This window comes from Columba livia, chromosome 3 (assembly GCF_036013475.1).
Source record: "Columba livia isolate bColLiv1 breed racing homer chromosome 3, bColLiv1.pat.W.v2, whole genome shotgun sequence".
Classification (NCBI taxonomy): Eukaryota; Metazoa; Chordata; class Aves; order Columbiformes; family Columbidae; genus Columba; species Columba livia.
In genome coordinates, this window is record NC_088604.1 from 13527258 (window position 1) to 13551560 (window position 24303).

Below are 24303 nucleotides of genomic sequence, written 5' to 3' on the forward strand. Positions count from 1 at the left end.
GCAATGTCAAGGTGTACAGTGGAATTACAAAACTTGTTTGCATTCAGTGCTAAATATGACTGCAGACGTGTGTAATTTTATCTGGATATCTTCACATAAAATAGCCAACAGGAAGGTCACAAGTCTCTGCATGATGCCCCAGTACATGTGGCCGTGACCCTCTTTGCTTCATAAGGAAGTTCAGGCAACCTTCCTCTCCAGTTCTTCAAGCAGCTTTGCTCTGGGAGAGACGGGGACAAGAAACAGTGGCAAGGCAAAATATGAAGGGGTCTGGCAAAGGCAGTGAGTGCAGCTCCTGTGGCACTGCAATAGCTGAGGTGTCAAGAGAACGCATCAGAAATGGGAGAGCCAACATGCTAGAGTTAGAGAAACTGTGTTCGCAGCAACCAACCTGGCTTCATGTTTGGCTAATGAATCCATACACAGGTTTCAGGCCTGTTGGTGACATTCACACAAGATTATGAGTAGGAAAATAGTAACTGTTTTTCTGAAAAAAAAAATATTGAAAAAGTTAATATTCAAGCTAAAAAAACCCCAAACAAGCATACAAACAAACAAAACCAATCAACCAACCAAAATGAACAAACAAGCAAAAAAACACAAGCAAACAAAATCCAGAAAAGTAAAAATATCTGAACTTTATAATTTATTTATTTTCCTTCTGTCTTTTAATTTGAGCATTTAGAGATTTTGACCAAAAATAAAAAAGTAAACAAAAAATAAAAAAGCTTTTCTAGAAGGGCAGAGGTTTTTTGTGATTTGGCAGAGGTTTGCTGAGATTTGTCTTTATCTGACTGAAATTATATCAGCTTCTTCATTTGCTTGTACATTACTGGTTCAACACCAATCCTTTCAAGTTGTTAAATGACACAGGTCTTCTGCTATTTAGGTTGCAAATGCCCTGAATCAAAGCCTGTGCCAATGGGGGCTTGACAGTATCCCTGACGTGTATTATATTAAGACCTTCCTAGATGCTCCTTTAACATACACATCCGTCATTATTTTTTCAGCTTTTAATGGGATCAGAGTTTAATGAACAACAGAACAAAAGGTAAGCAAAAGAAAACAAGAAAATGTCAGGCTAAGGATGCATTTCCTTCAAATTCTCTACTTTCTTCTACGTCATTTGGAATTAGCTTCTTAGAGGCACTGCAGAAGTTTCTTAAGATACTGGAGCATTGCTGGTCATCTGTGTCTAACACCTCCCCTGCATTCAGCAATAGTCCTTTTGTTGCAATAACTGGAATATTAGGAGACTGAAGTCTCTTAGACATGAAACTGGTTGTTTTATCTTTACTTCATTTTTTGTCTGCTGAGTGCTTAAACATACACTGGAGCTCTAAAGATGAAGATCTGAATGATCCAGAGAAGGGCCATGAAAATGATCAGAGGGCTGGAACAGCTCTGCTGTGAGGACAGGCTGAGAGAGTTGGGGTTGTTCAGCATGGAGAAGGCTACAGGGAGACCTTATTTGTGGCCTTTCAGTATTTAAAAGGGGCCAGTAAGAAAGATGGAGACAGACTTTTTAGCAGGGCCTATTGCAGCAGGACAAGGAGTAAAGGTTTTAAACTAAAAGTGGGGAGATTCAGCCTGGACACAAGGAAGAAATTTTTTACAATGAAGGTGGTGAAACACTGGCCCAGGTTTCCCAGAGAGGTGGTAGATGCCCCATCCCTGGAGACATTCAAGGCCAGGCTGGACGGGGCTCTGAGCAACCTCATCTAGTTGAAGATGTTCCTGCTCATTGCAGGGGGGTTGAACAAGATGAGCTTTGAAGGTCCCTTCCAACCCAAGCTATTCTGTGATTCTATGCACCTAAATGCTTTTCTGCATTCCAAGTTTAGAGGTATATCCTTATACAGCACTACCCTGTGCTGGTTGGTGTTCTGGCTCACCAGAAGCCAGCTGGAGTATTTCTGTACAGTGAGAGTTTGTTGTACTTAAGCGATTATTTTAATTGACTACTGTGTGATTTATGAGAAATCACAGAAAAATAGCCTTCTGCTAAAACTGAAATAATTTACCTCATAAGGATTTAGGACCCCATCTGCAAAATGTACACACATTGCTTCCACTGTATGGCAAAAAACAAGACACAATTTGAAGTTTTAGTGGGATCTAGATATCTTGGACAGTGACATCAAAATTTTCTTATATTTAATTGAAGTGTGAATTATCTTGTCTAGTGGTCTGTCTGGCCACTGGAGAGTACTCTGTGTACCACCAGACTAAGGTGATAAACAAGGACTCTACATTCAAAACATTTTAATTCACATCCACAAATAAAACAAAACACATTTTCCCCCAATGAGAGAAAGAAGAAATGTGGTGGGAGCACAGGACAGATGGTGGAAAATAATCCAGGTTTTCAGTTTTCCAACTATATCCTATTATTCTTGTCACTTTTCAAGGGTTTAACAACTCCTTACTAAAAATCCTAAAACTTTTAAAAAATATTATTGGAGCCTTTTGAGTCTTTCGATTATAGTTACAAAAAAATGACTATAGTTCTCTATCAGTTTAGGAATAGAGAGATGGGATGGATAATATGAGTATGAATTTTTCATGAGACATTTTACTTGATACTGAAATGTAATATCTGTATTTAAATCTGTGATTTCTTAACTTCATATTTTTTACCCATTTGCAACACACTATTTCTGAAAAGTAGGCTTTCTAGGGACAAGCTCCATAATGTGCCACTGATAATTTGGTGATACTGCTCTTTTCCATGGTTTTGTGTTAATATATCCATTTCACACTAGAAGGCCTTATATTCCTGGAGCTGGCCATTCAAACTGTGAGGAATATATAGAATAAGGAATAAGAAATATATTGATCCTAAAGTAGTCATATATATTTAAGGATTCCAAGGCATTTTTACTGACATTCTTGTATTTAACATATTTTAATTTAAGTTATTATGTTCTGCCTATCAGGAAACTTCCTTGTCATTTCGCCTTCTTTAAACCTCTCCTTGCTATTGCTGGATGGTTCTCACTCTGCATTTTAAGCAGCAACAACCAGCTCTAGGCTGGTATAAGCATCATCGCTCCATGGAATTACATTGATTTACACCAACTCAGGATCTGATCCATATTTTCTATCTCTGTGACATGATTTAGGCTAAGTTACACTCTGTAAATCTATTCTCAGTCGTTATTTTCTGCCTCTCAAGCTTCCAATGGGAGAGTTTGTATTCAGGTTTCACAGCCAGGCAACAAAAGGCTTCCCCTGGGTACTATGCTACTCTTTTAAAAACTAAAGCACACGGGCTGTGGAGGCAGAGCATTTAAATAGCAACATTCATTACCCCGGCTGAAGGAAAAAAGGTCAGCTCCAGCAGTAAGCTCCTGTTGTAAATTTGCTGGAGCAACAACATGCCAGTAAAAGTACACATTACACATTAAACAATATTGTCAGCACTGGGACGCTCATCGCCTCCAGCCCCATTGCTGATATCGACCTGACATCTGGGGGAACCCCTTGTGCCAGGAAGGATGTGGCAGTATGATATCGATAGTGTCAAACACAATATTTATGGGAGCCCCTTGTGCTGGGAGGGACATGACAGCCTGCCCTGCCCAGCTGCCCTAAACAAGCACACCTCCAACTCAGGTGTGTCTATAGGTAGCCATACATGGTGGCCTGTGAGGAGGGCATGTGAAGCGGCGCACACTGGCCGCCCTCCCCGCCTGTGAGGACCGATCCCTGGTGGGATGGCGGGCGGCAGCCCCCGCTGACAGACTTTTCGGCACGTTGCAGCAGGTTGGCTGGCTGCCTGGCGCTCCGCTAGGACTGACACATTTTGGGCAGAGTGGCGGTACGCAGGGAGCCATGTGGCCGATGTTAGTAAACATTATCCCGCACAGTCTGGCATGCCACCGCCGGCAGCGGGAGGGTGAGCGGCTGGCGGCGGGCACAGCCCGGCCAGGGCGGTCGAGCCGCCCGGGGACGGCGGCCAAGGGCCCGTCATCCAGCAGCTGCTCCCGTCTCCGCGGCAACAGCACGAACAATGGCTGGAAATCCAGCCGGCGGCCTCTATGGAGGGAGCCCTATGGAGGGAGAGGGCCCTACGGAGGGAAAGGGCCCGCTGGCCAGCCTGTGGGCTGTCTGCCTACCTTCCCACCCCCAAAAAGAGTGTACCCTGAAATGCATAAAATGGCACACAACACGGCATCAGGACACGTTACCTCCCCAGTGCCCCTTCAGGCACATTCCCCCCTCACCATCCAGGTGTTCAGGCTCCATTTTGATTTTGCCTCCCTGGCCACCCAGGTGGAGGGGCAGGTTCAACAGTAAAGGCTGGATGGCACAGTGCTAAAATATCAAGGGTTAGGTTTCAATGGAAATTTGTTGGGCTTTCTCCTGTCATCATTTTAGACCTGGGTCTGGGTGGTAGAGGTTAGACTTCAGTGTGTACCTCATCACTCTGGTAGAGAGGGGCTTCTGTCCCTGCCTGGGGACAGTCCTCTCAGTTTTACACCCAAATTTTCCAACTTTCAGCTTGGTTCTGCTTTCAAATATAACCCTCCTCCCCACAAGCAACAACAACAACAAAAAAACCCATGGATTTAATGCACCTCAAAACTCTCTTGACAAGTAACTGAGCTGTCCTGAGGTTGCCACTCTGAAATCGAGGGAAAGCAAAGGCAGAGCCTCCCTTGTGCACTTGCAGCAGGAGGAGTTTATCCCACTTGTAAGACTTCTACAGCTGTGCACAAACAAGGAAATCTTTATAAGAGGAGTGGACACAGTCATAAACTTAGACAAATACAGCAGCAGTCTCTATATGCAAATAAAAAACCCCATCCTCTCCTAGTAAGTTCAACATTAATTTAATGAAGCATTTTCCTACCAAGTGGAAGTATTTTCCTACGTCTTTACACCCAGACAACAAACCCCACTCACCATTCAGACAGCAAGTCAAGATTTTGGGGAAGTTTTATAGAAAAAGCAGCACTTCCCTGAAATACATTCAAGTCTCCTACCACCTATCAGCTACAAAATCTTCAGAAAGCACAGTTTCTTACAACACAGCCCTTTCTCCATACAAAATTAGGCCTTTGGGACCAATGTCTCTTGTTGTACAAGTCTTCCATGGAATATCTTACAACTTTTAGAAGCAATTGGTTCTTATTGCACAACCAAGAAACATTCATGCTTTCCTCAAAACCTCTTGGGAATCTGTTCCTCAGCAGAAATCTGTATCTTTGTATAATTATGTTGACTTACCAAGTGACACTGAAAGAATTCTGTGTCACAAAGGACAAATGTCCTTGTGTCATAATAAAGGACTGTATGGAATTGTCTGCTCAATGATTTTCTGCAGGTGTGTATGCAAGATGACAAGATCCTAACCTAAGGCATAGGAGGAAGTAATTAAGAAAAATATCTCCAAATGCCAGGTATGTCACTTCTACTGGTAATATGTCATACATAGTCCTATGAAGATCCAAAGGAGGCCTAGAGATTTTGAGTTTGATGTATTGTATATGCATTGAATATTTATTATGATCATGATTTATAAAACATAGTAATGCTCTTAGGAATGTTCTGAACTGAAGATAATTCACTGTGTGCAGAAAGAGTGTGCTAATTAAGAGATACCAGGCACATGTCACCGCAGGGAAGCTTTCAATTGGGAAAGTAATCCACTGACTATATATGCATTTTGCATCCAAGACTCAATTCTGGAAAAAAGAAAAAAAAAAAAAAAGGAAGAAAGAAGGTAAGCCATTACAGCCTTGTCTGGCTACATTCCTGTTTCACAGAAGAGCCAAAAAGAATGAGGAAGAGAGTCCTGGAGCCAGGCAGGGGTGAGACACAGAGCTGAGAGGCAAAACTGGAGGCTGGATTTCATACCTGGCTCTGTACATCAGCTGGGACTTGTAAATATTCAAATGCCAGGACAGCAGGAGAAATGCTTTGACCTTGGAAATACTCCTTGTGGCACCACACATGAATATGAGCTGCAACTGATTAAGTTACTTGGTATAAAAAGAAAAGCTCTGTTAGAAGACATCTAAATTTGGGTGAGTCTGGTTGCTGTAAGAGTAGCTGAAAGACTGAAATTGAAACATTCTTTGTCTGTTAGGGCATGAAAATATCTTTGTTATATTTACGACAATAATTTCAGTGGGCTGTCTCTGGACTTACGTCAAACTTGCATGGCACGGGGCATCATACACAGTTACCCATAGCTGTGTGCATTGATACCGCCAAGTCCCCTTACCTTCCAGCACAGAGTGGCCACATCCAGTCTCCTTACTGGGAGTGCTCCCTGGCCTGTGCTAACCCCCATTTGCCCCTGACCTCTGGTTGTGTCAAAGCCCAGCCAGGACGCATGCTGGCCATGTAATAGTGGGGACAGTCATGGGCTGCTGCCGGTGTGTCTGTCCTGGGTCTCTTTCACTTGCTAGCTCACAGATAATCTGACAGATCCAAATGCTCAATCAATAGGCTTCAGTGGGAATGGGAACAGGCTCAGTTAGTTGTTACCTGTTTAATTTCACTAATGACATTCGTAATTTCTGCTAGTCTAATTACTTACAGTGCTTATAGTACAATAACAACATTAACAAGAGAAAGAAAAAACAAATAGGATTAAGAAGTTCAAAACAAAATAAAACAAAAATCTTGCATTTCTGAAACAGACCTTCCTGTCTGGGCCCAATCCTGCTCTCTGCACCTAGAAAATGAGACTCTTGTATCCAGGGCTAAGTCCGTGGAATTAGGTCTGGGATTCACAACTAAGGTGAGCAAATGAAGAGACTACTGGTGAACTCACAATTTCAGCGCAAGAAATTGAGGATGGGTCAGAATATGAAGAGGGTTTTCAAAAGGTATTTTGTTTCTTTGAAATAAAATTGGGGAAGAAAGACTACAAGAGAGGAAGAGGGAAAATCTGAGCACAGGATTAGGAAACAACAGTTTCTACTTTGAAGCCATGATACCTTAACACTGGCAAAAGTTGCCCAGAGAGGTGGTAGATGCTCCATCCCTGGAGACATTCAAAGCCAGGCTGGACGGGGCTCTGAGCAACCTGATCTAGCTGAAGATGTCCCTGCTCATTGCTGGGAGGTTGAACAAGATGACCTTTGAAGGTCCCTTCCAACCCAAACTATTCTATGATTCTGTGGCTCTCTGATTCTTCAATAGCTCTGCATGAGTCACTTAGTCCTTCTGCCTTACCTGCCCACCTCAGCACAGCAAGGAGCAGAAAGCTTTGTGGAGCATTTAGGAGCCTGAAACACCAAGGAAGCCTGTCCATGGAAGCGTACTCATAACTCCAATGAAGTCAGTGGAGCATCACAGATTTACTGGAGGACTAAATCCTAGCGTGAAAGGACATAAAAATATTGTTCTGCATGAATATGTGGATGTAAATGTAAAAAATTTTGGTAAACCCTGCACTGCATATTTAGATGAAGAAAAACAATAAAACTGCCTTCCCCCAAAAAAGAGCTCACTGTGGTTTAGGTCCTGATTCATAATCCAATGAAGTAAAAAATATTCCTGCTGTTTCGCCATGTGCTTCCCAGGTATTTGGTATTATTTTTGTTATTGTCCAACTGTTATTCCTTCTTTTATGGTCTTTCCACTCTCTTACTCTGGCTCATTTATCAATACATTACATGTAATGCTGCCAGTAACAAAGCACAATAAAAATCAAAATATACTGAATTGGCTCTCCGTAGAATAGAAAACAGATGGGATATTTTTCAGCATGTTTGAAAAATCAACACATTTCCCTTGTAATATCTAATAACTAGCCTTATTCGCATTTTACAGTTTACACCAGAAAGAGACATTAACTCACAAGCCTTGATGAAGCATCTGTAGCTCTGTGAGGTGAGTCTCACTTTACAAGTCCTGAGTTGCACACCCTGCACTGAGGCAAGTGAATACAGATTTTTTTTCAAGGTTCCACTGGTGTTGTACAGACTGCAGTATCATTACTTAGTCTATGTCAAGCAATTTGGAATTATATTTCCAGCTTTTGTTTTCATACTTAGTTTCATTTTACTTTCTTCCTTTAGGAAACTCTGTCCAATATAACATGAGGATAAAATCATAAGGCTTACTTAATTACTACTGCATTACACTTGTATGAACAGTGCACATACTGATCATTAGACAAATTACTAATACAACAATGCAGCATTTCTTTCTGAGGCAAAAGATTTCTCTGGGAATGTTATTTTATTGTATTTCATTTAGTGCTTGTTTGTTTAAGGGGGAGGAACAGACATTGCTGTATTTCAGTTTGATTCAGCAAGCATTCTGGTCTCAGTCCAGCAAGTCATTTAAGCGTGTGCTTAAATGTAATGTAATGAAATTTAAGTTCATAGTACTGCCTATGTATTTAACATGGAGCATGGGCTTAAGTGCTTTATCCAAAGCAGGACCAGAATGATGAAAAACCTTAAAAATAAGGCCCATGCATTTTTACACACACAATTTTAAACCCCTAATACTGTTAAAAGTGACATTTTCCACTGCCTATGCTATGAAAATACAGTGTAGTTCCCCTCCCATACTCCCCATCGCCCCCCCAAAAAAAAAGCCAACTAACTTTTCTTGATCTGACAATCTGACAGCTATATCCTGTGTAACTCCTAGTCTGGCCCTTTTTAAAAATATCCTATTAAGTTAAGTGGAAGCTTTGCCTGAGCAAGGTATGCAGAAATGACTCACAGGGAGTATATGGAATTTTCTCAGGACTTAGGGCCGTGCCTGTTGTGGCCAAAGGCTAAATCTCCAGTGGAACTCAGTAGTGTTCTTCCGAGTACATTCACTTTCCATACCAATCTCTGTTTTAGTGGGAAACATAACACCGACATTAAAGTCATGCTGAAACACACCACAAAGAAAGGTGTGTTCTTAACTTGGGTTACCTAACTCAGGTTAGATAATTTAAGCTGCGGTTGCACAGCAATTTAAGCCAATCTAACTACTGGCTGCCAGGGAGGGTGGATCCACGTCAGCCAACAGTTAGTTGTGCATCAGCCGCTGCTGTGCCGCAGCCCCAGCTTCAACCAGTAACCAAGACAGACAAGGTAACTGGAGTTAACTAATATGGAACATGAAATGCTAAGTGCTTAGAGCCCCCACTGCTTTAACCTGTCCGTGTAAAGATACCACTGAATTTTTTATTATTTTTTTTGCAACGTATACAGACTTGGAAAAACTTTTCAAAGACACAGAAACTCAGTAGAGCTGACTGCTGTCCACAGTGAACGAAAACACAGTTCCTTTGTCAGAAGGTTTACAATCTGTATGTTATATTTCCACTGTAAAGGCCCTAAGCTCTTAGCCAAAGGAAAAAAAGAAAAGGCAAGCAAAATCTAGCTTTGCTCTTTATGAGAAGCTTTCGGTGTAAAAAACAAACAAACAAAAAAAGCTGTTTTGTTTTGCAAGTTAGATGCCTAGGGATTTATTTGTTTGTATGTCTGTTTGTTTGTTTCTGCCAAGAGTAGAAACAACCTTGAATTACTCTGCAGTGAATCAATCTCATTTCAACAGAAGCATTAAAAACCTCTAGGTTTCATTCATTAACAGAATAATACATATATTTTGCTTGGCAGTGTTTGTTTGAATTAGAATGGCACAGAATTCAGAACAAAGCTAGTGTGGCTGTATGGACCTGCTGAAAATTCTTAAAATTCTGGTTTAGATTGTTTCTGCTACAAGACCTAATTAAACATACCAGTTATCTAAAATATACTTAGTTTTCTGCTGCTCCATTTTTCTTGCCATCTCCTGTCACTGCTTGACAAAAATAATTTTTAAATTGCTATTGTTTTGCATTTCTAGCACATCTTGAATAAGTGAGGAAACAATTATGCTTTTGATCAAAGAACAGAACATGAGGTAATCACACATATTCTCTCAGCTATCCTAACGCCTTCATGCTAGAGGAAATCTCTCTGAAACTTAGAACTTGCTTAGTATTTAAAGAACATCCCCATGCATTGTACACAATATAGGAGGAGTTAAGTGCCTTGGGCCCAGTTTTTGTAGCTTTCACTCATAAATAAAGAGGTGGGAATAAAGAAAGCAGAGATACGCACAGTTACGTATGAACAAATGTTGACCTTGGCTTTTTAAATAATGTTACATTACCCCATTTACCTGAAGGTTTCTTGGTATTTTGAATGATAAAGTTGGGCACAGATTTGCTTCTCCTGCATTCTCTCGTGTTTAAATTTCATTTCTCAATGTTGACTTCAGCAGCAGGTTTCCCTGCACACCAGAGATGTGGTCTCTGGGGACAGAGAGAAGGGGAAAGGGTTATAAGATGTGGATATCATACCTGGTCATATAAAATTGTCCAAGGAATCTGTTCCTATCCAGGATGCTGTACAGAAGAAAACAGGCATTATAAGTCCCAAAGCACTCCTCTGTGTCTCCTTGTGCAGAATGTCTATCCCCGAGGCTTAGACCAACGCCCACAACCAGGAGAAAGGATTTAGCCCAGCACTGAAAGACTGTAGTGTTAGGAAATGGAAAACACATTATAAATGTGTGCTAACCCCAACTGGAAAACCTAAGCAACTCATTTTACTTCCTGCCAACAAAACCTTCAAGAGAACTCATGCTGATTTATGTTCAGATATCTACACTTGGATCTCCACCTTACCCCTCTGGATAAGGCTTCAGGTTTGATTCAGTGTAAGGGTGAAGTGAGGTGATGTTCTAGGTGTTTGTATGTTGGATTTTGCCTTGTTTTGTAAGAGCTATAGAATTTCCTGTCTGAAGATTGTCGGTTCACTTTCATGTTTTAATCTCTAATTACATTTATTATGTTCCAGAAGACTAGAAATAAATTAAATTCTGTGCTAACCTGAAACTTAACAGCAGAAGATGAGGATTAGAACAGATAATTTGTTTAGTTTTGATCTAAGGTAGATCAAAACCAAACAAAATGTTTGAGGCCTGAGAAATACATCTACCGACTCCCAAAATTCCCTCATGCACTCCGGATCTTCTCCCCTGAACTAGTGCCAAAATAGCTTAGCACAGAGCTAGAAGAAATTGGCTGGTTTTATATCCTTATTTCGCACCCTTACAGTTTCCTGTAGGTTGGCGAGCTGTACACCAACCTCTCTGGTCCGGTGTGGCCCAGGAAATTGCAAATATTTTCAGCTGTGTCAGGTTCTGCATATGCAAGTTAGGAAGTTCAAAGGGAAGCTTAATTGACACTAATCCTCATCTTGACTTTTGCTCACCTCCTCCTCTTTTCCCACTAAGCCTTCTCACCTTCCCACCTCAAAGCCACAGAAGCTTTACCATTTTTCTTATAAAAATATATATATTTAACCCTTTGGCAATCTCTTAATGCCCTTTTATTAAATCCCTTAACTCCTTTTATTAAGTCCAGGGTAATTAAAATGATTATAAACCTCTCTTGAGAGATTATATCCTTTAATCACATATTTGCTGAGATGTAGGTGACATTTGTGGTATATCAAATATAAAAATACTTTGGGCAAAGATGTTTAATAACAATTTTAAAAACTAAGGTCTTGATTAAGGAGGTTTAGGGCATTAAAAATCATATCTACATGTGGTCACAATGAAACACTGAAGGACTTCAAATACTTCCACATATACAATGGCACAGTTATAATCAGGTTTCTCAATTTATTTCAATTCCAGTTCCTCAGCTGGCATAATCTGTCCTAATGCCATTGACTCCAGAGGTGCTACACTACTTTATACCAGACCAGTTTTCTGGGCAACTAAAGCAAATGCACAAGTAAAATCCCTTCTTGGGTCACTATTCCCCAGCCAATGAAAGAAAAATCAAGGACTTTTCTTCTGGAGTGAGCTTGGCTCTCCTGTCTGGGACTCCCACACTGTGCACACATCCCATCAGCAGCAATGGCACGGTGAATATATCCCCCTGAAAATACATACGTTTGGATGTTGTTGCAGTATGGTTGTGCACAGAGGAAGTTTAGGAATCTCTGTTCCAAGGTAGAATATAGATAGGCTATAAATAGATAAAATAACATTTATCATCAAGGTTTGGGGTTTAATTAGGACATTATTCATTAGAACTTCTCACAAAAGCATCCTTCATTGTCATGTGCATAAGTCATCAAATATAGTAGCACATGATATGAAGTCAGCCCTCAACAGTTACTAACCTTTTCTTTAACTATTGGTAAGTCATTTAATCTCTGTGTTCCTTCTGTTTTTTCATGCCTGTTAATAAACAGCTTGAATTTCAGGTGACAATTCGATGACCAAGCTCTCAAGTGTTCAAAAGCTGAGTCTTTGTTGAGGGAAACACATAAGTGATGATACACACATTATATGCCAAAGGCACTCTTGTAAAGCTATAGAATTACATGGATCATTATACAAAGTATTTATTTACTTTGACACTTGTTGCTAGACTGATTCCTGAAATTTGAAAATTAAAGAGTTCTGATAAGAAATAAACTAGGCATCCAAGATTTGTTTTGTTTTATTGCCATTCTTTATTAACATGGAGGAAAAACATTAATTTAAAAAACGCTCAGTAGCACAGACAGCCAAATGCCTTACTCTTGACCACTTCTAATTGCTATTTATTTTCACTGGTGCCTGCTTAACTAAAGCATCCAAGCACTGCATATTGTTAACACCAGCAGCAGAAAAGAAAGGTATAATTTTCTTTACCAAAAGAGTTCATGAGTAACTTAACTGCTCCTGGGTTAATAGTGAATACATATGTTTAAATTACTCCAGAAGAATAACATTCAGTCTCTGAAAGGTACTACTCACAGAAGTAGAACACTATTACTTAATATGCACTATTCCACCTATTTTATTCTAACCGCATGCTTGTGTTTTTATAGTCTTTCACAAACAAATGTCTGTAAGAAATCAGGAACTCAAAAAAGGGGAAAGAATATAAAATACAGAACAATGTAACCTGGCATACCTATAGGTTTCATTTAGAAGTCTTGGAAGTTCTTGAGCTCCTATATTATACACTCCTGCTGAAGTCTACAGACCTGTAGCCAGTCAGCAAGTGTTCAGCAGCTCACAGAATGGGACCCCATATTTTAGACTTAAATTTAAAAAAATACTGTAACACATAATATAACTACTAGAAAAGGTGAGACCACAAAGCAAAAAAAGGTGTGACTCATTTAAGTGTTTGAAAGAAAGGAAGAATTGACATAGGGTGATATAGAACAATTATTGAAGATGGCAGGAACTGTGAATATAAGCATTATTTTAAAGGAACAGAGAAATGAAGTTATAAGGACTACTGGAGTAAGGTTATAGAAATAAGTGATGAGAAACACTGACATAGTGAGAACTACAAGAGGTCAAATAACAGATCTACCTGTAAAAGTTAATAGTGATTTTTCAAAATGTTCACCTACTTTCTGTTTTTCTTCCATTCGTTTTACAATGAAAATAATGTGATATATGCTGTCATTTAATTTAAAATATTGTCAGCTGAAACTTATCAACATGCCCCATAAATGAGCTTTGTGTAGGTGTGAGAAGGAGAAAATAAGATTCTGCCCACCATGCAATATCTAAACAATGTCAGATGGAAGAACTGTAATTGTATATTTGGAGCCTAACAATGATTACACATAAAAAATGTAACTTTACAGTTCAAGGATCAGTAACAAACAGGTCATAATTCAGTTATAACTCTGATAAATTTTAAGTCTGATAAGTCTACACACCCATCCATTTCATCATGGAGTTAAAAGATACTTGCCATTAATTGTACTTACTTGGTAGGTACATTTTTGTTTGATTTCTTCATTATGCAGGTGTTTCATATTGTGATCATAAATACAGGAAACAAAATGCCTTCATTTGCTTTTTCTTCAAAGGACCAAGTGGTCAGTGTTGGTACTTTTCAAATACACACTTGGGTTTATCTAATAAGGTTCATGAATCAACACATATGGAATCCCTTGTGTGCATACAGCTTGTATGTTAAATCTGTACATACAGCATACATACAAGGAATCTTCACAGCTCAGAGATCAAGAATTCATTTTATATTCTCTAAGTTGATTGTTGCTCAAATATATATAACTAAGATATATTTTTATAGATATGCATATTTTATATATATAAAAATATATTGTGCTGGCCCAACAACTTCTCTTCCATGTTTTGAATCATTATTTTCCTGTGAGATTTCTGTAAGTGCTGTGTATCTTGTGTTTCTACTGAAATCCCTGATTACTTTAAAGGAGTGCTTGTGACACCTCAGATCTGTTTAAGTTTGATGGCTTTTGGCCTCCTGTCAGAAGAGATGACACAGGTAGTTTAGGTATAAAGGAGAAGAAAAAGGGGCATGGGAAAAAGGAAGTGGGAATGGAGACAAGGAAAAGAAAGGAACCCAGGTATAAATCACAAAGCATTTGCCAAGAGTGTAATAAACAACATGGTACATTAAAAAGTCGTTAAATTCATTATCTCAAATGTAAAACTTTAAATAAAATTAAATCTTCTGATTTAAACCAGCCACAAGCCAGGAAATTCAGGCTTAGGAATGGGATCCTTTTAAAGTCATTTTATTCTAGCTTGGTTTATCAGCATACTTACCAGGGGCAAATGTGCCCTCTGCAAATTATACACATCATGAAATCTCGAGCAGTCCTGCCAAGACCTGGTGATAAGTTGCTGTAACAGCAGCTTGGGGGTTGAGAAATGCATTTTCCTTTGCACTCATGGCAACAGGTGACCCAGTGGTAATGACATCATTAACACATTTCACTTTTTTAAGCTCTCCCACTGGTGTTTTACTTATACAGGTTTATGGAGGAATCATTTCATTTTGGGGTTTCAAGTTCCTTGTGTTCTTAAAGGTATTTTTTAAGAAAATAAACAGAAAAGTGGAAAGAGCAACCTCTGGGATACGTGATCTGAGAGGAAACCATCTGATTCCATCAGCAGATTCTGTCTTGTCTGAAAAAAGACTTGGGAATTTTTATAGCAGGTCAGATAAGATTGCAATCACTCTGATTCAGTTTTCCCTTCAGGAACAGGCAATACCTGCATTTTAATAAGCTGTTTGAGGTACTTGCCATATTTTCTAACATTCTTCAGATAGATATGTTTGCATTCGTTATACAAATGTAGGTATGTATACTTAAAAAAAAAAAAAAAGTGTCTCTGTTCATTACTTGACTGAATTCTTATGGACTTCACACTCTAGATATGCATGCAGAAGCATCTTTTGTTGCTATGTCCTTCCCTATGTAGCCTTCTGGGTGCTGATTTTTCAAAAAATAGTACAGAGTGAATTGTTTACCTCTTCTTTTCAAAAGCTATCTTTCCGACACCTCTCAATTCTATAAATACAAAAGAACTGAAAACCATCATCTTCTATTTAACAATTTTAACTTAACAACATCCTACAGCTGAGATTTTTGTTTACAAAAAGATGTGTCCTTGACAACTTGCTCCTTGCTGCAACAGTATGAAAACAAACCTATTAACTCCTGAAAATTATTTAAAGAAGAAAAGAAAAAAAAAAGACTAACCCGAAGTGCTGGTAGTGCAGCAGATAGCAGCAAATAGTACAGTAAATGGGAGCACTTCTGAACCGTATGGGGCCAGATTCTCTCTCCACTGACAGCAGTTGGACGCTTATCACTGAATTCAAAAGTATCAGGCCAAGACATGCACGCAGAAAAAAAGAGTCTTTCAGATGGGATTTGTGTTGAATATCCAAACAAATGTAAGTATTTGACACCTTTATTATACTCTAAATGCTTGGATACCACAACAATGCAAGGCAGAACTGGGTTGTCTCTGGAAGAGAAAGGAGAAGTAATTGCTGTCTTCAACTACCTAATGGCAGGTTGCAGAGAAGGTGGAGCCAGACACTTCTACAGGTTAAACACAAAAGACAGGAGGCAATGGACAGGGGTTGCAACAAGGACAATTCCAAACAGTAGAAAAGTTTATATCCATCATAGCAGTCAAAAATTGAAATGTGTTGTCCAGAGACACTGTGGAACTCCATCCTCGAAGACATTCAAATCTTGGCTGCATATAACCCTGAGCAACCTGGTGTGACCTAGACTTTGGCCCTGGAGTTGTACCATAGGGAAGGGAAAGGAAGGGAAGGAAGGGGAGGGGGATGAATCTCCGTTCGATTTTGCATGTTCAATCCTGAGGCAGTACATTCCTGGACTGTAAAGTGACAGATCATTCTGTGATTTATTTTTGTTCAGAATATGATTTGCATCGGCTAGGAAAGTATTTGGCTAGTACACAGGGCCAGTATACAGCTGTAACATTTTTTTTTTTCCATGTTATACTAAGTCTAACCATAAGCTTGGGTTAAGAAGCCCAGGTTGTGAGTCAGGCAGGCATTAGAAAGACAACTCACTGGACATTTGAAAAGCTTTCCTTCCCCTTCAAGAAGGCTTATGTAACCTGTACCTTGTTTAAAAACAGAACAGTACTTCAATAAAAATTGCTTATACAATGGGGTTTGAAAAGTTTGTTTGTTACAGCTAGGAAAACTAAATGCATCCCGTGACTGTCCACACCAATTGTCTCTTGAGGCTTTGTCTTCTACTGTTTTTTCCACTGTTCTGGGAAATTTTAAGAAGCATGGTCAAGTCCACGTCAAAGACTGGGACTTTATTTATGGAACGATTTTGTTCCTTAAGTCTTAATTTGGAAGATATTAAGTCTATTGAGGCCATATCTTCAAATGTCATAAAGTTGTGTAGGTCTAGCTGACTCTAAACAGTGTTATACCAATTCATGCCTGCTGACGATCTGGATTTACTGCACTAAAAGATTAGCAAGTTCAGTTCCCAGCATTCTTGATACAGAAGCTGGTTGGGGACCAAGAATGCACAGGTTACTGTGACACCAACAAGCTACTGTAGGGCATGAACATATGGCACATATATTACCGTGGCAATCTTCCTTCCATATGGTTCTTAGTCTGTTACCTCGTGGCAAATATGAGACATTCTGTAGCTCCACCACCAAGAAAGCTACATCCTTTGTGGCTAAAGTAGGGGCAGATGTCCCAGCCTAGCTCCTTGTAAGTTGATCCTTGAACTACTTACTGGCCATTTGCTCATTAATCCATACCCAGTTTTCAGGTTCAGTGTGGGAAAAGAAAATGTCAGGAATACCTATACAAAGTAGAAAATAAAACAGCTTCTTGATCTCAAGTCACTTACCAAAATGACCACACAGATTTCACACTTACAGGTCGTACTCTTGTCACACCAAATGACATCACTCCTTGAGACAACCACCTGTCAACTTTCATTGTTCATTTGACGCATGCTTCGTAGGTCTGTATTGTCCCTGGGATTTTTACTTTTACTAATTTAGTAAAAGTAGTAACGAACAGGATCTTCAGCTACAAACAAGAACACTAATTCGCCTCAGCAATGATGGCCTGCTTTAAGGATAAGCCTTTTGTAACGAGAATAAGAACAAGTCAAGTAAGACCTTTGTTTACTACAAATATTTCATTTTCTGTGCTGTAGCAAGTGTACCTATCATTTACTTCTCCACCTGTCTACCACACTGAGGTCAGTCCCCGAGCAGAAGCATGCTAGCCGTTCCTGATTCCTCACAATTCTCCGCATACAGTGGATATTCCAGAAGTCTTCACAAGATACAAGAGTCTTTCCAATAACTGCTGTACATTCAGTTGCCTGGAATGCTGCTGACATCACAAGAGACAGCAGAAGTACGAAAGAATAGGAAAATTGTTCTTACTAGAATTACTTTTGAACCAGAAATGGAAATGTTGTGCCTAGCTGACTTTTCATAGAGCATCACCTATAATTTGAGAGTTTAAGTGCTGAAGATACGGGACCATGGTTTTGTATCTCATGAACAATGCAAATTTAAACATTTTATTTAAAAGAACTTCATTTAAAAGAAAAATAGTAAATGGCACATCATGTAATTGCTATTTATTTTCATAAACATGAGGTATTTCAAAGTGCTATAAGACGCAGCACTAAATGTACATCGTTGGAAGAAATTAAACACAGAACTTTGCAGTTACTCAGTTCTATGCACCAAACATTAACAAATACATTAACTGGAAGAAACAGGCTAGGAAAAGGCATATATAGTAAATTTCTTTACAAAAGTTTCTTAGTTCAAAAAAGTGATAAAGTAATATCTACTCAAAACTTTCACAACTCATTTTCATACGAAAATATAAGTATCAAATTTAGTTATGTATCAGCATCATACTAAAGTATACAGGCAATGTAAGAATTAGTACAGTACATAACAGAGATTAACAATATATTTGTATACAAAAACATGCTCCTCAAACATTGAGGTATTACAGTACTTAGGTATGAACTTCCAGTCTAATACTGGTAGCAAAAGCTACCTCTCATAACCCAAGACATGTACAAAAGGCAAGTGTGTAGATGGTATTTACAGAAAATTCCCACAGGGGTACAAAATGTCAGCCCCGAAAGTAACATCTGTTAGAACATAAGCACCATAAAACTTAGGAATGAACATTTTAAAACTCAACTAGATGTCATCAGCAGCTCCAAATGCTCACAACAATGAAAAAAAAAAAATCCCCACCATCTACAGTTCTTATGAGGAAAAACAAAGGCAGTCCATTGTTTGGTAGTCTTGCAATAAACTCCTTGCAAGAACATCCATTTGCTCCGTACCCGGATAATATAGTTTGTCGATTACTTCTGGGACTGGATTGGAAGTAAAACCAACATTCTTAACGTCAAAAAACACAATTTTTTTTCAAAGAATCAAAAATGTGCAAAGTGGCAATGACTGTCCTGGTCAGCCAAAAAAAAAAAAAAAGACAAAACAAAAAATAAGTTCAGCAAGTCCGCTTGTATTCTATTTTCTTTAGCAATTGTTGTTGCCTGGCTTGCAATTTTTCCTTTTCTAGCAGTAACTTCTGCTCCTCTGCCTGAAGGGAATGGACATATTCAGTGGCTTTTTTCAAGATCACAACTTTCGCAGCTTTCTCATTTTTAACCAGTTCTGGAACATGGTCCCTTAACGTGAGGAAACTTGACCGCAGATCATTACGCCGTTGACGCTCCAGGATATTATGGTTGCGTCGACGTTCACTATCCTCTGAATCAGAGTTTCGAGGACTTGAACTCTTAGACTTTGGTTGGATCGTGGGTTTTACTGGACGGGGCACCTCGATTTTTAACTTTTTCTGCGGTGGAGCATCTTCAGTCTCCATGTATGGAGAAGGAGCGGCATAGTTATGCTGCTGGTGAATTGGTGCGCAACGCTTTAAAATCAGTTCATTCTGCTGTGTCCTGACTGACGGAAAAGTGGTATTTTTAGGACCCACTGTAATAGTAAGGGTGGTAACAGCCTTGTTGGAGGAGGAGCGTCTTTTCTCCACTGTCACAACATCTATTTCTTCTTCCTCATCCTCTTCCTCATCATCTTCATCATCTTTTGGTAACACAAAATGGAAAATAAAATAGACGTTACTCTCACAGAAAACACTCTGAAGGAGTATCAACCGAGATGTATTTATTGACAAAATATGTATAGTAAAAGCAGCAATGAAACAACTGATGGCAAAAACAGGCTGTGCCTACCATCTGTAGTCAGATATAGATCTAGAAAAGTATGTAATATACATTAAATGACTGAAGAACAGTAATTTCTTAAAGTTTAATAAGTGCAATGAGTGTTTTTTAAAAACACTTCTAATTTGCAATCAAAGCGGGGCTGCCACCCACATAATCGCAGAAGCAGAGAAGCCTTTTTAGACAGAATGTATGTATTTTGAATGGAATCGCAGAGCTGGGACACAAAAGGCATGCACAGTGCCACAACACAGCCCTTGCTTGGTAGAAAAGCAGCCGGAAAACGAAACAATCGCTGGGTTTGTTCAGAGGCAGAAGGTGAAGCTGCTCCAGCCGGGGACCCTTTAAGCCGGCGCTTGGTGCTCTGCCAAGAAGACAGCTGTTGGAAGTGCTTCCTCACCCAAAGCTGTCAAACCCGACATTAAAGGGACAGCAGGCTTTCAAACCCGGGACGGATCACCAAGTTTATGGCGATGGTCATACGGACCAGCTCATCTACGCATGCAAAACCACGTTTTGGCCCAAGGGGACCTCTCTGCAAGCACGGACAGGAGATGTTTCTGGGCATTTTAGGTTCTGTCAGTGCAAGGGCAAGCGCTGCTGCGGGAGGTCACCAGCCTACTCTAGCCTTCCCAAATCACGCCTAAACGCAACACACAGTCACCCCTCACGAAGCCCATCCCCAGAGTGACAGTGGCAGCTCGCTCTGCCCACCAACCCCCGCACCCGGGGCACACCAGCCGCAAGGGGCAGCAGAATGTAGGGGAGCCCCGGCGGGTCCCCAGCACCACACAGCCCCACAGGCCGGGGGTTCCTGCCCTGCCGCTCCCCCGTGCCTGCTGCTGCCGGGACACGACGCCGGGAGCCAGTGCGCCGCCCCGGGTGCGCTGCCCCGTGGGGCCTCGGCCGCGGGGTCCCGCCGCTGCCGCCTGCCGGCCGCCCCGCCCTGAACGCCGGTGCCGCCCGCGGGGACCGAATCGGGGCGCAGCCTTCCCGCCCGCTCCCCGCTCAGCCAGCGGCGGGCGCGGAGCCGTCGGCGCCCGCAGGCAGCGCCGCCACCCGCCCCCCCCGCTCCATCCCGGAGACGAAGCCGCCGCGAACGGCGCTTACCCGAGTCGCTGAGGGTGTCGTCCCCGGAGCTGCTGCTGGCCCGGCTGTCCCCGGCGGGGCGCGGCGGGCGGCTGCTCCGCGGAGTCCCGCCGCCCGCCGCTGCCACCGCCACCGCCTCCCGCTTGTTGACGGGGAAGGGAAAGACCACGGCCGGGTCCACGCACTCGGGCACGGCGCCGCCCAGCTCCGCACGGCCGCTGGCGGCGGCGGGGCTGCCCGCGGCGGCCCCCGGGGGCGGCGGCGGGGCGGCGGGCGCCTTGCCCTGCAGCTTCTCGCTGACCGCCCGCTCCAGCTTCTCGCGGGCAGAGAAGCCGCTCCACATACAGTCCTGGATGATGATGGAGTTGAGGTTGTTGGTCACGCCGAGGCCCGTCTCGAAGAAGTCCCCTCCGTCCGAGCCGCCCCACAGGTCGGCCTCGGGGGGCAGCAGGAGCAGCTCGGACGCCCAGTCCAGGGGGTCGGTGGGGCGGCAGCCCCCCAGGGCCGCCCCTCCCCACGGCACCGGGCCCCCTCCCGGGGGGTGCTCCTGGAGCCCGGCCCGGCTGGGAGACAGGGGAGGGGTGGGCAGCAGCTCAAACTTTTTCCAGATGTCCTCCCCGGGGGGAGCGGAGTCCGGCCCGCACAAATAAAAGTCATCTTCGTCCGGGTAGAAACAGGGCTGCAAAGAGTCGAACTCGAGGTCTGGGTTTTTACTGACCATTCCTGGCATTACGGGTCTCCTTTTGTTGATCCCTGGGTCAATGGTTTTAGGTACAGGTTTTATGAGTATTTCCACCAAGGGGGAGAGATTCTCCCAAGACCTGAAACTAAACCAAAAATAATAATAATAATAAAAAAAAACACAATTAAAACACGAAGAAACAAACAGACACGAATGCGATTCCCTTCCTCTTAACCGAAGGAAAAAAAAATCCCATCATCAACAGCAAGAAAGAGGAAACCTTTTGCAAGTTCAGAAAAAATGCATCTCACACACCTTTCCTCCCGACTCAAGATATTCAAAGAAAAGCGATCAGGTACTGCTCCCACTTGCAAAGCTTTCCGCCTTCCGCGGAGCTCCGTGAGGACACACAACCAGCCGGCAAGGTACAGCAAGGATGCAAAGCACCCCTGTGCTTTTGCACATAGCACTCGCCTGCTCTCCCCGAACTGCTTCAAACGCTCAGAACAGCCGAGTAACTGTAGACAGATGCAAGGCTTTGATACCGTAATCTCTCCAGAAAGCCCTCTTAATATGCCAGCAAAAGTGGAGGAAGTTTACTCCTTTTGTCATCTGCGGAGCAGTGCAAAGGGGAGAGGAGAAGGATGCAAAAAAGGGGGCGGAGGGGCTCTTTGCAACTTCGCAAATCGCCAGTTCATTCACTCAAAACGAGCCGGAGAAATCCGCACAAAACACAAGGGGGGGGGGTGGGGGGAAGAGAGGAGGAGGGGAAATTCAGCAGCAACAGAAATTATCAAGCTTATGTAATAATCTCACGCACAAAAACACATTAAAACCACGCCGGAGCCACCAACAAAGCCTCCTGATTTGCCAAGAAGGTACGGGAAGTTTTTCTCCCCCTTTTTCCAGTTTAAGACAAGAGCAACGGAGAGGTTGCAAGGACAACTTTGTGCATTTTGCCACTTCATGCAATCAAACCTACAAACACGCCAGCTTTCCAGCCTTCTCACCTTCGCAAAGCGCACGCTGCTGCCCTTACCTCGGTGGGACCCCCCACTCACTACCCACGACCAGTCAACCACAGCCCCATTCCTCTGCCGAGACCTCAGTTGCATCAGACATTAAAAAAAATGAAAAAGTCCGAACGAGACATTCAGCGTCTCCCTTCAGCTCGTTTAAGGTAACGCGTTCTGATGGTTTCAGAACAGCTGACGCTGAAACGGAGACCAAATGGGGGAAAAAAAAATCCATTAAAAGCCTTATGATGAAATGCAAAGAAACGAGCCCGGCTCAGCTGCTCTCCCCCTGCCCCGCCCCCTGATCACTTCCAGTATTGTACATTTTTCTACTCGTGAAAAACATTAAACCGTTAAAAATGTAAAGCAGTAAAGAGGCACCTACAAAACACAGGCGATCTCAATGCGACAGTTCCAAAACAAAACCAAAATACCCTCCAAGATTTTCTTCTGCTCAATGAAAAACCCATTCAGGCAACTGCAATGCCTCTGCGCTTCCTTTCCCTTCCCATCCTCCTTAGTTTAGCAACTCAACCGCGATGTGGAATTGTATTTATTTGATTGGGTTTTTGTCCTCCTGCTTATTACAGCCCAGACCCTGCAGCTTCCTCTTCTTACCTCCTTGGTGATGGTGGTGGGTGTTGCAAGGGGGAGGAGTGGCGGGAGGGAAGGGGAAAGCAAAAAAAAAAAGCGAGGGGAAAAAAAAGGCAGATGATCTTGTATGTTGCACTTTACTGAGCGCCAGCCCGCCCGGCCCCCGCGGCTGGCCCAAGCCTCTGCATTCACCCTTTGCTTGCAGACAGATGACTGTCACTAGCTGGCTTTGAAGCTTCTGAATATTATTAACCCCCAAAAAGGCATTAAAAAACAAAAGCAAAAAAAAAAAAAACCTGACACACCCGGGGAGGGGAGCATAAAAAAAAAAAAAAAAAAAAGGCGAGAGCAACCTAACCCCACCTCCCTAATTTCCATACAAGCAGGGAGGTGCCTGGCATTTGGCGCCAAAAGCCCCATTCGCTCTTTATTCTCTGCGAGCAGAATGAGGTCCCGCTCCCTGTGCAAAACCGCCGGGGGCGGCCCAGCGAGGGCGCCCGGCTGCCGGGGGGCCGGGGCTGCTCCCCGCGCATCCCGCCGCGGCCGCGCTCTCTTTGTGTCGCCCCCTCCCGCGCCACCCCGGCTCCCGAGCTTGGGGGAAACGTCGACTCCGGGCCGCCGCTCCCCACCCGCGGCCGCCATCTCCCGCGGAAACACCCAGGGCAATTAGGAATAATAATAATAAAAAAGAAGCATAAAGGAAGTGGTTGGATGAGGGAGTCGCTTCGACTCGGGGCTTTGTAAATAATTAGCAATAATCACCCTGGAGTGACGGCCTCCCCTGGGGCGAGCGGGGCTTGCACGCCGCCGCTGCTCGGGCTGCCCCGGGCGCGGCCGCTGGGCCGGCCCGCGCTCCCCGCGCACAGCGCTCCGCGGCCCGGCCCCGCGGAACGGGCATCGCCACTGGGCGGGAGCCGCCGCCGTTCCGCTGCCGACGGCGACACCTTGCGGAGGGCCGGCAGGAGCGGCGGCGCGGCGCTCGCCCGGAGCCCCCGCGCATACCCCCGGCGGCGGGGCACCCACCGCTCTCTCGCCTCCTTTCCCCGCGGGCGCGGGGGCTGCGGCGCAGCCGGCCGCGGGACGGGACGCGGCGGGACGGGAGCGCGGCGCTGTCCTCGGCGGTGCGCGGCGGCGGGAACGATCCCGAACCGGGTACGGCGGCCGCTCGGGGCGGTGCCTCCTCGCTCATAGGCTGCAGGTTGAGGCGGGGACTTGGGCGTCGCTCGCAGGGCGGCTGGTGGCGGCGGGCGGCCGCTTTGTGTGCGGCGGCGGGGGCGCCGCGGGCGGGGCGCCGCCTCCCCCCCGACCCGCCTCGGCCGGCGGTGGGGCCGGGCCCGGGGTC

At 43.3% G+C, this 24303-nt stretch overlaps 1 protein-coding gene and 1 long non-coding RNA gene across 9 annotated transcripts; one reads left to right on the forward strand and one right to left on the reverse strand.

Annotated features, from left to right (window-relative positions):
• Positions 1 to 5201: 5201 nt before the first annotated feature.
• LOC110362099 (uncharacterized) lies at positions 5202 to 7349 on the forward strand. Its single transcript, XR_002419144.2, has 3 exons — positions 5202 to 5408; positions 6657 to 6757; positions 7162 to 7349. It is a non-coding gene; the product is annotated as an uncharacterized LOC110362099 (long non-coding RNA).
• A 10578-nt stretch (positions 7350 to 17927) lies between these two features.
• MYCN (MYCN proto-oncogene, bHLH transcription factor) lies at positions 17928 to 24164 on the reverse strand. 8 transcript variants are annotated; one of them, XM_065055868.1, is made up of 3 exons: positions 23985 to 24164; positions 20691 to 21496; positions 17928 to 19440 (listed from the first exon to the last, which is right to left on the reverse strand). In XM_065055868.1, exons 2-3 carry the CDS (start codon positions 21397 to 21399, stop codon positions 18842 to 18844), a joined length of 1308 nt encoding a protein of 435 aa, XP_064911940.1. In that variant the 5' UTR covers positions 21400 to 21496; positions 23985 to 24164; the 3' UTR covers positions 17928 to 18841. The 8 variants fall into 8 exon arrangements, with proteins under 8 accessions (XP_064911940.1, XP_064911945.1, XP_064911942.1 ...); XM_065055873.1 differs by lacking the exon at positions 23985 to 24164 and adding an exon at positions 23724 to 23904; XM_065055870.1 differs by lacking the exon at positions 23985 to 24164 and adding an exon at positions 22986 to 23690.
• Positions 24165 to 24303: the final 139 nt, after the last annotated feature.

Bases quoted from the DNA above. Each gene is read 5' to 3' on its own strand.
- MYCN (XM_065055868.1), bottom strand. From the start codon at position 21,399: ATGCCAGGAATGGTCAGTAAAAACCCAGACCTCGAGTTCGACTCTTTG. The intron at 19,441-20,690 runs GTAAGCGCCGTT...TGTTACCAAAAG, and splicing joins CGACACCCTCAGCGACTCGG to ATGATGAAGATGATGAGGAA.